This window comes from Cricetulus griseus, chromosome 3 (assembly GCF_003668045.3).
Source record: "Cricetulus griseus strain 17A/GY chromosome 3, alternate assembly CriGri-PICRH-1.0, whole genome shotgun sequence".
Classification (NCBI taxonomy): domain Eukaryota; kingdom Metazoa; phylum Chordata; class Mammalia; order Rodentia; family Cricetidae; genus Cricetulus; species Cricetulus griseus.
The window spans coordinates 266,472,594-266,487,112 of NC_048596.1; the positions used below are offsets into that span (position 1 = coordinate 266,472,594).

The 14,519-nt window shown below is 45.1% G+C and overlaps 1 protein-coding gene across 8 annotated transcripts in view; it reads right to left on the reverse strand.

Annotated features, from left to right (window-relative positions):
• Positions 1–14,519, reverse strand: part of Kif13a (kinesin family member 13A) — a 189,044-nt gene that overhangs the window by 19,927 nt on the left and 154,598 nt on the right. For 5 of the 8 annotated variants that reach the window (XM_035442952.1, XM_027410000.2, XM_027409996.2 and 2 more), the window contains 8 exons: positions 12,190–12,228; positions 10,452–10,551; positions 9,061–9,187; positions 6,657–6,712; positions 5,496–5,620; positions 5,077–5,253; positions 2,396–2,488; positions 2,103–2,255 (listed from right to left, as the gene is read on the reverse strand). In XM_035442952.1, coding sequence (XP_035298843.1) covers positions 2,103–2,255; positions 2,396–2,488; positions 5,077–5,253; positions 5,496–5,620; positions 6,657–6,712; positions 9,061–9,187; positions 10,452–10,551; positions 12,190–12,228 — 870 coding nt within the window. The remainder of the gene's footprint in view (positions 1–2,102; positions 2,256–2,395; positions 2,489–5,076; positions 5,254–5,495; positions 5,621–6,656; positions 6,713–9,060; positions 9,188–10,451; positions 10,552–12,189; positions 12,229–14,519) is intronic. The other 3 variants (XM_035442953.1, XM_035442951.1, XM_027409999.1) reach the window with 1 other exon arrangement.

Consider the following 14,519-nt stretch of genomic DNA (forward strand, 5'->3'; position numbering starts at 1 on the left):
AGTAAGTTCCAGGACAGCTAGAGCTGTTACACAGAGAAACCCTGCCTCAAAAAAAAAAAAAAAATTAAAACACAAACCAGGAAAGATGCTGAACAGCAGACATGCTATGAATTGAAGCAGAAAAACAAGAGGAAGGCTGTGTTCAGAAGATGTAGGTATATTATGTGGTTTACTTTTCCCATTTACCCCTAAGAGGTAATGCTGATAGGTTTACTTGTGTCACAATTTTAGTATGTTTTACAGAAAAGAGAGACTGTTTTGACAAACACCAATTCCATCTCTCTAGTCATTCAACGTCTTGTCTGTAAAGTCAGCTTTTGCTTTGGAGGAATGCACACACATTACATGTCTGCTCATCGCACCACTGCTGAGTGTCATATTTTCTTATTATTTCTTATTATTTTTTTTTGACATGGAGGTACTCATGTAGTCTAGGATGGTCTTTGAACTCACTATGTAGCCAAAGATAACTGAACTTCTGAGCCTCCTGGCCCCACCTTGCAAATGGTGAGATTATAAGTGCACATACCTAACTACCATGCCCAGTTTACATAGGACTGGAGGAGACCAAAGCCAGGTTTTCAAGCATGCTAGGCAAGCACTCTACCAAGTCTGAGTTCATTATTTTAAACCCAATGTCGCACTTAGATGCCTGAATATTGGGGATAAAAATGACAAAATGTGGTTCAACATGAGGACTTTGGAGTCAATCTACTTGGGCTGTACATGGCTTTACACCAATGCCTTGCTGTGTAGCTTCTCCTTGCCTCGACTTTCTCTTTCGAAAAACAATTATACCATTACTTTCATCCAAGGGTTGTCTTGAAAAGTAAACCACATAATATACCTATATCATCGGAACACAGCGCTTGGGAGCTGAATGTGATAGTAAACACATGTAATCCCAGCACTTGCAAGGACAGCCACGAACTGGAGACCAAACTAGTGTGGCACAACATTGTTTACACTGTGCGAAGATGTGTCACTGTGATTGGTTTAATAAAGAGCTGAATGGCCAAGAGCTAGGCAGGAGAGAACAGGTGGGACTCCCTAGCAGAGAGAGAAACTGGGAACTTGTGAGCTGGCAATCCAAAGGAAAGTCCAACTACAGGCTAGTGTATATATTGAGTTCTAAGCCAGGCAGGTTCCAGAGCAAGTTCCTATATCAAAATGAACAAGTGTATGCATACATACATATGTTCGAATGCAAAGACACACCTACCCACCCACATATACATCATCCACAGCACACACCTCCATGGTACACACACACATCACACATACACACCACACCATACACACATACCACACGAATACACACACACCACACCCATATCACACCACACACATACCATAAACACACACCACACAAACATCTTACGTACCACATACACCACACGCACCATGTAAACACACATGTGAAAGACTTTAGTTTGCTGAGAGAAAAAGTTTTGAAAGATTTTAGTTCACAGAAAGAAAAAGTTTCCCACAGGCCTTGGCCCATTACAAGAAAGTTGGCCCCAACCCTGGGCACATCCTATGGTTTTAGACGGGGGCAATCGCCAACCCTCTTTGGGTCACACCTGGCTGGCCAACAGACAATCAAGGACTTTTCAGGGTACGTTCTGTGGTTTTTCCTTTGTAGAAAAGCAGGTCACACCTGGGTGACCACTCTAACATGAAATCATACTTTGTAATCAATCACTTTGTGCCCCTTGTCTGTATGCTGACCTGCTGTTTTTTCCTATATAAGGAGCTTGCACCCCATGCTGGGGTGTGCAGCTTTCCCGATATTGCTGACACCCCAATGCATATTCGTTCAATAAACCCTCTTGCTTTTGCAGCTCTTGGTCTGGTTTCTGAGTCTCGGGGGCTCCTCGGGACCCTGTGCCCCTTAGGGGCTTGGGGGTCTTTCACATGCACATCACAAACACACACACAGACACTCACAACTCTTGTCAGAGTCCTTTCTGACAAGGGTAGGGAAATGGCTACCTACGCACTCCTTCTCTGACAGATTTTGAGAGGCGTGTGCTCCATCTCTGTCCACTGCTTGGGAACGCTGGTGCTGCACCCTCAGGACCACACAGTCAGCTACTCACCTGCCGGAGCCTCTCCAGACTCAGAATGTTCTCGACCTGCAGTACACCGCGGGTGTACTTCTCAATATACGTCTCCCCATCCAAAGTGCCCTCATTCTCACTCCGTGCTGCCAGGAGAGCCAGTGTTTCCCGGTCCTCGATCTCCTCAGTCGCCTAAAGGCACAAAAAGGAGACGACTGTTTTCCTGTGAATGGCGTTTTCGTAAGTGCTGTGGTGTGCTTTCAGGGCACAGTGAGCCAACACTCCCCTTGCACTCTTACACGCTAACATGGGGAAACAGCAGCGCCTGTTACCTTTGGGATATTGGATACTATCTCATAGGTCACGCCACAAGAGTAAAATATATTTATCAGCGATATTCTTCTCTTCAGACTCTGGGTGAAACTCTGGTAGGAAAGGAAAGGAAAGCTGGTTTAAACGGTGTGGCAAATCTAAGACAAATCTATTTCATATTCTGCAAACTGGAAAAGTATTATAGCAAATGATCCAAGGAGTATAGATAAATTCAACAAAACAGAAAGAAAATAAAACAAGCCCCCTATACTTAAAGGAGGTGGGCATGGTTGTTTTCATCCAGGCAAACTTAGTTCCACCCCTTGGGAACCTGGCACAGTGTGTCACCCCTCTGCACATGGCGAGCAGTGCCCTGGCTCTACACAGGGGCAGGTGGTCCCTTAAAGAGCTGGGCTCCGCCTACTCCCCTGCTCTCTCTTTCCGCCTTTCTCCCAGGAGGCCTCTCTGTCTCTATCTCTGTCTCTATCTCTGTCTATCTCTCTTTTCTCTCTCTCCCACTTTCCCCACTCCCTTCCTTCCCCCAATAAAACGTCCTTCCCATGTAACTTCTTCCTGATGGTGTGTTTGTCTCTCACCGTCATCATAACAATGACGGCTCACATCTAAAATCCTCATACTTGGGAGGCTGAGGCAGGAGGATTCCTTATCAATTTCAAAGCTAGTTTGGGCAACACTGAGAATATAATGGACTTGAGGCCAGTCTGGACTACTGAATGAGAGCTTGTCACAGTAACCAACTGAAATAAATAAGTAAATAAGCAGGAAACAACAAAATCAAGAGAGAAATGAGACCTTGTTTCAAGTAACCAACTAAAGCAAACAAACGATTGAATGAATAAGTAAATGCACAGAAAACAACAAAATCAAACTGAGAAATTAAACCTCAAAATCTTCTTTCTGGTTGGCAAGTTGGCTCTGTGAGTAAAGGCATTTGTCTCCATGCCTGAGGACCTGAGTTTGACATCCAGGACCTACATCGTGGAAAAAGTGTACTGACTCCTGAAAGTTGTCCCCTGACTTCCACACATGCTTTGTAGCATGCAAGTCCATACACACTAAGTAAATATACAGATGTATTAAAACAGCCAGGCGTTGGTGGTGCACGTCTTTAATTCCAGTATTTGGGAGGCAGAGGCAGAGGCAGAGGCAGAGGCAGGAGGATCTCTGTGAGTTAAAGGCCAGCCTGGTCTACAGAGTGAGTTCCAGGACAGGCTCCAAAACTGCACAGAGAAACCTTGTCAAAACAAAAACAAAAAACCCAAAACCCCAAAAACCCCCAAACCAAACCAAACCAACAAATGTAATAAACCTTTAAAACTTCTTGTCTCCAGCTGGTGTAGGGACACCCATCTTTAATCCCAATGTTTAGGAGGCAGAGAAGGGAACATCTCTGTGAGCTCAAGGCTTTACAGCTCTGTGAGCCTGGTCTATACAGGAAGTTCCAACCAAAGCTAGGTGGTGAGACCCCCAAAGAGCAAAAGTACAACTGTGATTGGCAGAGGTGTGGCATTCCTGGAGTTCTGTGTTTTTGCCAGCTTCCCTTGTGCTAACTGCCCTTCATCTCTCCTGGGTTTAGCCAGCTTTCCTACAACAATTTGGAAGAACCCAGGGGGTCAGTTCTGTTGATAAGGGGTTTGACAAAGCAGCAGGAATTTGCACTGTCCTAGTGTTGTCACTAACATGCCTGAGCCTTTTGTCTCTGCTGTTGCTAAGACACTTATATCTGCTGCCTGCAAGTATTATAGGCTCTTTTTTATATTTATTTGTTTTTGTTTTCCGAGACTCAGCTTCTTTGTAGCTTTGGAGCCTGTCCTAGAACTTGCTCTGTAGACCAGGCTGCACTCAAACTCAGAGAGATCCACTTGCCTCTGCTTCCCAAGTGCTGGGATTGAAGGCTTTCACCACCACCACCTGGCAATAGTTTTTTGTTTTGTTTTTTTTTTCTAAGTTATTATTTTGTTTTGTTTGTTTTTTCAAGCTTTTTGGAGCCCATCCTGGAACTAGCTCTTGTAGACCAGGCTGGTCTTGAACTCATAGAAATCTGCCCGCCTCTATCTCCCAAGTGCTGGGACTAAAGGCATGTACTAACACCACCCAGTTTAGGTTTATTTATTTATTTATTTATTTATTAAATTTTATTTGTTTTTTTGAGATAGGGTTTCTCTGCAGATTTGGAGACTGTCCTGGAACTCACTTTAAAGATCTGACTGGCCTCGAACTCAGAGATCTGCCTGCCTCTGCCCCCCCCCCCCCCCCCCAGTGCTGGGATTAAAGGCTGGCACCACCGCCTCCCAGTTTAGGTTTTTTTTTTTAAAGAGAAGGTTTATTTCATTTGTGTATGTATGTCTGTGTGTGGGTACTTGCACGTGTGTGGGGGTGCCCCAGTAGGACAGAAAAGGGTATGTCAGATCCCCTGGAACTCAAATTCTCTAGATGGGCAGCAAGTGCTCCTAACCACTGAGCCATGTCTCCAGCCCCAAAGATTATGGATATCCTAACCAGAGAATAGAGTAAAGTCAATGGTTTGAGGCTGACATTTCCTTCTGCAGTCTTCACCTGACCACCAGAGTTACGGGTTCCGCCAAGCCCGTCTACCGGTGTTACAAAACATGATGTGACACAGAGGAAGATCATTTTGCCCTTGTACATGTGACAGCAAGTCAGTCCTGTCTGTCACTACCTGTTTGTTATAAATATTGGCTGCAATCCGCTTCCGTAACACTAACTCCATGGCCGCCGGGTGGCTGAGTTGAACTGTGGTCTTCACGATCAGGTATATCCTTTCGTTCTGTGGTGTGACCCGATTCAGGTGAACAGAGTCATGTACCGAGGAGTCCCAGGAGGCTGTCGCTGAAACCTGGGAGGAGCAGAATGTTGGGGGACAGGAGTAAGCCACAGCCACGACAGGTGGAGCCGTTTATAAGACCTTCCGGAGTAAGAAAATCAATTCTACTTTCTGTTACCAAATAGATTTCTCCCTTCATCTATTTCGAATGACACAGATGGCATTTTGTTCAAAGCCCTCAGTGTCCCTATCAGTGTTTATAAGGTTAAGAGGGCTTGTGTGAAGACCCCACCCGAGCCCTGGGGGTAAATTACCTCGTCATCACTATGCTTTATGATGGGCAGATAGAAGAACTGACTGCCGTGCTCCTTGGGCAGGATGGAATTCACACCAGATGCATGGGGGCCCACTAGCTGCTCGTTGGCACTAAGGTCATCCGCTGATCAATTTCAAGGCACAAGATGAAAACAGAGCAAAGAAAGTCAGCTTTTAAGCAAACACCAACATTTTAAAACATGCCTTTAGAAGTAATTTTTCCATTTTATACTTTTTGTTTGTTTCAAGACAGGGTTTCTCTGTGTAGCCTGGAACTCAATCTGTAGACCAGGCTGGCCATGAACTGACAAAGTTGCACCTGCCTCTGCCTCCTGAGTGCTGGAATTAAAGGCGTGGGCCACTTCCGTCTGGCTTATTTTTCACTCTTTAAAATTTTATTTATTTATTTATTTATTTATTTATTTTCGGTTTCTCGAGACAGGGTTTCTCTGTGTAGCTTTGGAGCCTATCCTGGCACTTGCTCTGGAGAACAGGCTGGCCTCAAACTCACAGAGATACGCCTGCTTCTGCCTCCGGAGTGCTGGGATTAAAGGCGTGTGCCACCAACGCCTGGCATATTTTTTTTTAATTAATTAAAAGGAAAAGTCTTTAATCCCAGCACTGGGGAGGCAGAGGCAGGAGGATCTCTGTGAGCTCAAGGCCAGCCTGGTCCAAAGCTACACAGAGAAACCATGTTTCGAAAAACCAAATAAAAGCCGAAAAAGCAATAGGTTTTCTGATAGCATTCATTTTCTCCCGTGTCCCTGCCCCTCTTGTTGGTTTCCCTCTCCCCCCTGCTGTCATGCCACCTGAAGTCCATCACCCTTCCTCTCCCTACCTTGAGGGTTGAGGGGCAGAGGGTACCGTCAGACATGTAGCTCCTCGGCCCTCGTCAAGCCTAACACACAGTCTCCAGGGGCCACCAATCACTAGTATCTCAGAGCACATGTGTTCTTGTTTGCAATGTCCTGGGTACTTTGTGTGAGATTAGACACCCACAGCTCTCCTCCAGTGACCACAGGCCATGCTTATGCATGTGTCCAGAGCCCAACTGTCACCTAGTGTGCCATATCAGCAATTACCAAGTGATCTATGCACCAAAAGAACACATGATCTTAGTTGACCTTGATAATCCTGGGATGGGTTCAGTGCCTGCTTACCATTCAGATCCAGGAACAGAACTGGTATGTGTGTTTCCATTCCAGGAGGTGGGACCCTAAATGCAATGACAGAATTTAATTGTAAGAACATGTGTGCTTTATATTTTTTAATTAATAAAGCACTCACTGCAGAGCCATGGAAACAGAAGGGACCCACTGTGGGGTTGTGGAACCTACACACGTCACACCATAACATTTCTTTATTATGTTTATCTTAGCGTGTACATGTCTCTGGATGTGAGGGGGCACACGTGCCATGGTAGAGGACAACTCGCAGGAGTCCCTGGGATTAAACTCAGATTGTCAGGCTTGACAGCAACAAGCTGTATTTCCAGCCCCTATTTTTAATTGTTTAATTTCTTAGAGCAAACTTTGCTATAAAAACATATAATATCTTGACTCCCATGTTGACGTAAGTCATGGAAATTACTGTATTATTATGATATAATAATAATTATTATATAAAAGAACTACCAGTCATATGCATTAGAGGTGAGTAATTAAAACAGTTTATTTGAAGTTTAAAAAAACAAAAAACAAACAAACAAACAAACAAAAACAACAACAAAAAAACAGTTCCAGGGGCTGAAGAGATGGCTCAACAGTTAGGAGCACTTTCTCCTCTTTCAGAAGACACAGGTTCAGTTTCCAGCACCCCACTTGACTTACAACTCTCTATAACTCTAGTTCCAGGGGGATCCAGTGCCCTCTCCTGGCCTCTTTGGGCACCAGGAACACATATGGTGCATATGAAAAACATTGGCAAAACATACATACACCTAGGAATAAGAGAGAAATGAAGTGTTTTTAAAGAAAAGAAACAACTCGAGCCATAGGGGCAAGGGTACTGCTGTTAGATGGCGGGGGTGGCTCAGACCCTAGAGGAAATAACAAAAGGGGCAGTAACACAGAGAACTCCACGGGAGTGAGTGCAGCCCGTGAGAGGAGGTGGTGTGTACAGCAGAGGCTACCAAGCGTATTGCTCAAACTGGCCCGGCTTCATTAGAATCACCTCAGGGGGCTCGTTAAGAGCCCTGGGCACGTGCTTCCTCTTCTGAATCCGATCTAGGATGGGACCCAGGGTGGCATTTTATTGGCATTTTATGAACACTCAAGATGATGTGAGGCACCACGCAGTGGTGGCGTACGCCTTTAATCCCAGCACTCGGGAGGCAGAGGCAGGCGGATCTCTGTGAGTTTGAGGCCAGCCTGGTTTCCAGAGCGAGTGTCAAGATAGGTTCCAAAGCTACACAGAGAAACCCTGTCTCGAAAAACCAAAAAAAAAAAAAAAAAAAAAAAAAAAAAAAAAAAAAAAAAAAGAAAAGAAAAGAAAAGAAAAGAAAAGAAAAAAGATGGTGTGAGGGTGGAAGCCATCATGCAGGAGGCCCTGGGGTAAGGACGGCTTACAAGGAAGGGCTTTAAGGACCAATAAGGTCCGGATGAGCTGCCTCCTCATGGGGAGCAGCCTGCCGAGAGACTGCACACTACACAGAGGATTCCAACACAAAGGCAGAAGCTGCAGGAGAAGCAGCAGGCTGGAAGCTCAGCCCTCAGGAGGCAGAGGAAGGCAAATTTCTATGATTTCGAGGCCAGCCTTATCTACAGAAGTCCCAGGACAGCCAGGGCTGCACAGAGAAACCCTGTCTCAAAAAAACCAAACCAAACCAAACCAAAAACATACCCAAATGAACAAGCGTCTTTATATATTACCTCTAAGTCTTACAGCAGTACTAAAATCACAGTTCCACTTACATACCAGGAATAAAGGTAAAAAGGAGTTCAGGGAATACAAATTAGAGACAGTGGCTAAGCTGGCAGAGTACTTGCCTAGCGTGCACAAAGGCCTGGGTTCAATCCCCAGTGCTGTAGTAAAATGGGTGTGCTGGAACATACCTATGACCCCAGAACTTGGGAGATGGAAACAAGAGGATCAGATGCTTACGAGTCATAAACGTAGCAAAATTACAGTTATGAAGCAGCAGTGAAAGTTGTTTTATCGTTGGGGGTCACAACATGAAGAGCTGTATTAAAGGGCCATAGCTGTAGGAAGGTTGGGAACCACTGCTTTATACCATTAATACTGGCCACGATAAGCACATGCCAGGGCAAATAAGATCTATTTTGTGTGTTTGTAGACCAGTGTAATTTGAAACCTCCTTCTCAGTCTAGAGGGAGGAAACAGGACTCAAGTTGCTCCTTCAGAGGACGAGGGGAAGGTAGCATTTTCTCCCAGTCAGGTTACCTTTGGAAGAAACTGTGGTGGGGAAGTTATAGAGGATGGGATACTGGAGATGGGTGGCCCTTCCCTCAGCTGTAGCTAGCTGATCCCAGAACGCTATCTGCACAGCTCTTGTTACCAGCAATGTTCATCAGCTTGCCTGACCTGCATTAAGGGTGGCCTTACCAATCAGCAGGAGCCCCGGGGATCCCACTGCCAGGGGCAGGCACCAGCACGGCGTTCCTTTCCTCGGTCAGCCCCACCCACTGCTCCACCAGCCTGGCTTCCCGCTCCATGTCGTCTTCTGTTTTCTCTGTGGAATGTCAGGAGGACATGTGGGACAAGCAAACGAGAAAGGACAACTGCTAAATGTAACACAACAAGATTTTCACTCTGGAATGTCAAAATGGCTTATGTATCTTCCAGATTCCAAAGAAGGAACCGAGGCTCCGAAGATCAAGCGAGAACCTCCAGACAGAGATAGGATATGACACCAGCTTCAGGTAGCAGAGGCCAGAGAAATACACGGAGCAGAGACAGTGGCCAGAAAGGAGGTATTACTGGTGCTGCATCTGGGGAAGAGTTAAGAATACACACCGTATCTACTTTACACACTGGCTGGAATGATCCTGCTTATTAAGGCATGTGATGTGGCTTATAAAATGACAAGCCATGTTACAAAACCAGGGGATTTAAAAGCACCGTATACCTCACTCTGCAAAGCACTTATTTTCCTTCATGTTCACCGTGACAAAGACTTTACTGGATAATGCTCCTAACTCAATTCTGGGCTTCCCTGGGTATACTCACTGAATTTTCATAAGTGGCCTAGGCACTCACATAAACCTACACCACACTCGGGGCTAAGATGGTTTATCAAGGTGAGTTTTGTTGACATGGAATGGAGCAAAATCCACTTGTACTGGTACAGCATTAAGTGAGAGCATAATGTTTCCATCCATCCATCCATTCCTCCATCCATCCATTTATTTGAGACAGGGGTTCACTATGTAGCCCTGGCTGGTCTGGAGCTCACTATATAGACCATGCTTGCCTTGAACTCATAGAGATCCACTTGCCTCTGTCTCTCAAGAGATGGGATTAAAGCTATGGTTCACAACGATGACGATGATGATGATGAAGATTGCCACTGTACAATACTGAAAAAGCTACTCCTGGAACTGGGAGGGTTTAATCCCATGTGCATTTTTTTTTCTTTTCTTTTTTTTTTTCTTTTTTTTTTTTTTTGGTTTTTTGAGACAGGGTTTCTCTGTGGCTTTGGAGCCTATCCTGGAACTCTGTAGACCAGGCTGACCTCGAACTCACAGAGATCCGCCTGCCTCTGTCTCCCAAGTGCTGGGATTAAAGGCGTGCGCCACCAATGCCCGACACATTTTTTTTTTTTTTTACATTTATTTACTTTGTGTGTGGGATGGGACAAGCATGTTGTAGTACACATGGACATGAGAGGACAGCTTGTGAGTGTCGGTTCTTGCCTATCATGTGGGCTCTGTGCTGCAAGGCTTGGTGGCAAGTGCCTTTATCTGCTAAGCCATCTCCTGGACCCCGCCACGTACCTTTTTTATTGCTGACTTTTTTAATCTGTTCATCTAGGTATTCCCGTCGTTTAATGAGCGCATCTGACCATCTCTCTCTTACACAGTTCAAGTCTTCCTCCTGACAACGAGAGAGAGGGAAGGTTTTTCTTTCTCTATAGAATGCATAGACAATGATCCCTTTTGTATATAAAAAGGTATTTGAATAGTTTGGGGGACTTTTCATTAGGAAAGGCCATTGAATGTGATAGTGATTAATTAATATGTGAGAAAGCAGAGGTCATAGATTACTCCATGCTGACCAAGGATGTTGGTACCCAGAAATCAGAGCCCCTGGATGAGAAGGACAGTTACACTGAAGGGCAAGACAAGCTCAAACGATGCTAGAGCAGGATGATCTGATTTTACGCTGCATGTGTACACACGCACGTCTATGTGCATTTGCACGGTAGCAATCCACTGAAAGATGTGGAATCTCAAGCAGGAGGCTACCACAAGCAAAGCTCGAAGCACAGAACATCAAATGGTAGGGAGAGTGACAGGTATTTATGTACCTCAGAGTTCAATGGCCTTACTATTAATACACGATTTTTTTGAAATGCAGAGAGGTCAGCAGAAAACCTCCTAAGTCTGCTGCAAAGATTTTACAGCCAACCGCCACCACAAGGATAACCAGAGATCTCTCATGCAAAAACTCCACATGCACTCAGCCATGCTAGAACTCCCAGAAGCAACTGCGGGACTCCACCGTGAATATGGCAGGAAGCGCGCCCAAAGCCACAAGACGTTAGTTGATGGCACAGCTGAGACCTGAGGGGATCCTGACGTCCCACTGAGGTCTGTCTTTATTCACTTTCATCCTTTCTTGTAAAATTATGAGTAGGGAAGGAAAAAAAATCAATTCTACCCCAGATGCTCCCTGGCCTAACTTTCCTCACTAGGATGACCTGATCCTAAGAGTGGGAGCTTGGAAGCTTCTCTTACAATGTCCCTGCAACTGACATACAGGAAGGCTCACTGAGAACCCATCCTTTCCACCTGAATGGGGAAACGGCACAATTGACCTGGAACTCATGCCTGAAACTGTCACCTCGGCTGACTACTTGGACCAGGACCCCGCCATCATCTATGGTTGTCAGGTTAGTTGGGGCTGACTGGGTATCTATGCCACATCTGCTCATCCCCTTTTCTCCATTCCCAACAAGAGAACACTGCTATTTAAATTCTCAACATGATGAACTAAGCTTGGCTCTAATGAGAGGGGACCTGGTTAAATAAAACAAAAGAAAGGTCTGTGCACAGTCTCCAAGCTTGTTGCCCAATAGAAGTGGTTTGTTTTGTTTGATATCAAAAGGCATTTATTTAGGGTGACAGTAATCTTCCAGAAGTGAGAGGCAAAGCTCAGTTTAGTAGAGAAAAGACAAGAGTGGACCAAAAAACTGAAGGGGAGAGCAGCGTGGTTTTTGAGATATTCGTCTTAATACAGCCATCATGGTCTCGCTAGCAAGGTTTTACTAGCTGGTTGCTGGAGCCGGCAGAGCAATCAGTGCAGTGTCTGGTTACAGATTGGGAGTGGACAGGAAAATCAAGAGAAATAATATCGTGTGCTTGATCACATACAGAGCAAACCAAAAGCAAGTGAGAAACTGCACATTCTCACTCCGTGGCCCTGTTTCCACCTCCCTGGCCTCTGCTTTGCGAAGGCTGGCGATTAGCGAGAGCTGTGCCCCATGCACAGGGTTGACAGTGGCAGCGATACCTGATAACTATCCATATCCTCGCCATCCTCCTCATCTCTCTGGTGGGGGAAAAATAAACATAAAGGACATGCATTTTGTTTTCTCAAACAGCACACAGGGAAAATAATTTAACACATGTTACAGTGGACGCCTCTCTCAACATTAGCCCCATAAATCATTTCACTGAACCCCAAAAAGGTTAGGAAGGATTAAATCCATTGCCTGTCTGTCTGCCTGTCTGTGTTTGTGTGTGTGAGAGAGACAGAAGACATCTTTTGAGAATCATTTCTCTCCTTCCACTACGTGGGTTCTGGGACTCATACTCAGGCTGTCAGGCTTGGAGGCAAGTGCCTTTTCCATTCAGTCATTTTAACACCCCAAGAATTTTTTTTAAGTAAGGAAAACATGTTTTTAAAGAGAACGCTTAGGTAAGGATTGAGAACAACATCCCTGGGCCAGGCCTTGTGCCACTGTTACTGGTGACAGGTAGGCTGTCTGAGATTTGGGATGATCTTAGCTAGACAGAATGCTAAGAAGCTACAAAGGAGTTAGAAGGTCTCTTCTCACAGAGACCCAACAGGATGGAATGATTAATCCAAGGTTCACACAGATGGTGACTGCTCAGGACAGAAGCCAGGCCTCTAGTCTCCATCCCCAGCAGCTATTCCTTGGAGACCACCACCCACAGGGATGAAGTGGCCACAGGAACGCCTGGGGACCCAGGCTAAGGGCATGTAAGGTTCTATACTGGCTACTGCAGGGGAAGCTGAGCCACCGGAATGCACAGGCTACCAGTGTCCTGTGGGGATGGATCACAACTGCCCCAAAGACATGGCTGCATTTCGCAATAACTGCACAACATAACAATTTTAGTAAAACAAAACAAAACAAAACAAAAAACTTTAGGCAGCAGAAAGACCCATGTTGAAAACAAGAGTTTGGGTAGAGACAATTTTCCTTAGAAAAGAGACTACAGAATGCTCGATTCATCATCATCGTCGTCATCATCACTTTAGAGACAGGGTCTCACTATGCTGTCCTGGTTGGTCTGGAACTCACTATATAGACCAGGCTGTCCTTGAACCTACAGTGGTCTTCTTGTCTCTCTTTCCCAAATTCTGGGATTAAAGAAAGGCTCCACTATGCCCAGTGGAATCTTTTATTTAAATTTATAACAATCTATTTTAATGACAGGAGAGAATATTACAGTCATTAAAAATGTAGTTAAAATTATTTTCACATGTATACTTCAAAATGCATGACTTTTAAGTCTGGTTGTGGAGGCTGACAGAATTTATCTTGAACTGATTTTCTTTATGTACGTCAAAGAACAGACAGCAACAATGTAACATTACATTTTGGACTAAAAGGGTACTTTCATCCACCTAAACCCAGCCTGAGCTTTCAGGCTTTAACACTGTTGCACACTGTCCTGGCTTCAACAATCTGGACAGAGCAATTGTGAAGCACAGAGCCAGCAGCCAGCTTGTAGATACGACCTTGACCATGGGAAGAGGGTAAAATAACCACAGCCTGATGCTGTACAGCTAATACTATGCTTTCCTCTCGGGGCGCCGAGGAATGAGCCCGGGACTTCACAGATGTCTATACTAGCCTGTGTTTTACCATCAGCCAGCACTACCCTAGCCCAGAACCTGGGTAGTACATTATTTTTTTATTATTATTATGTATACAACATTCTGCTTGCATGTATATCTGCACACCAGAAAAGGGCACCAGATTTCATAACAGATGGTTGTGAGCCACCATGTGGTTGCTGGGAATTGAACTCAGGACCTCTGGAAGAGCAGCCAGTGCTCTTAACCTCTGAGCCATTTCTCCAGCCTTGGACAGTACATTTTTATGACAGCATGCAGCACTGAGCTACAGCAATTTTTTCAGATCCACATTTTTAACAACAACAACAAATCAGTTCTTTTGTTGTCATTTATTATGACAGTGCCTCACTGTCGAGTGCCCCCCCCCCCCACTTGCCTGGAATTCACTGTGTAGACCAGACCGCCCTTGAACTTACAGAAAAGATCAGGCTATCTCTGCTCCCTCGAGGCCTGCCCCACCATGCCCAGCCAAAAAATAAGATAAAATAAATAAAAATCAGTTTTGACTCAAGAGGTAAGCTATTGAAAAAACTACAAATAGGGAGGGGCTAGAGAGATGGCTCGGTGGTTAAGAGCACTGGCTGCTCTTATAGAGGACCCAGGTTTGATTCCCAGCACCCACACCATCTATAATCCACTCCAGGTGATTCAAGGAACTTTTCTGGGTTCCATGGACACCAGGCATGCATGTGCTGTACAGACATACATGCTATCAAGACACTCATATACGT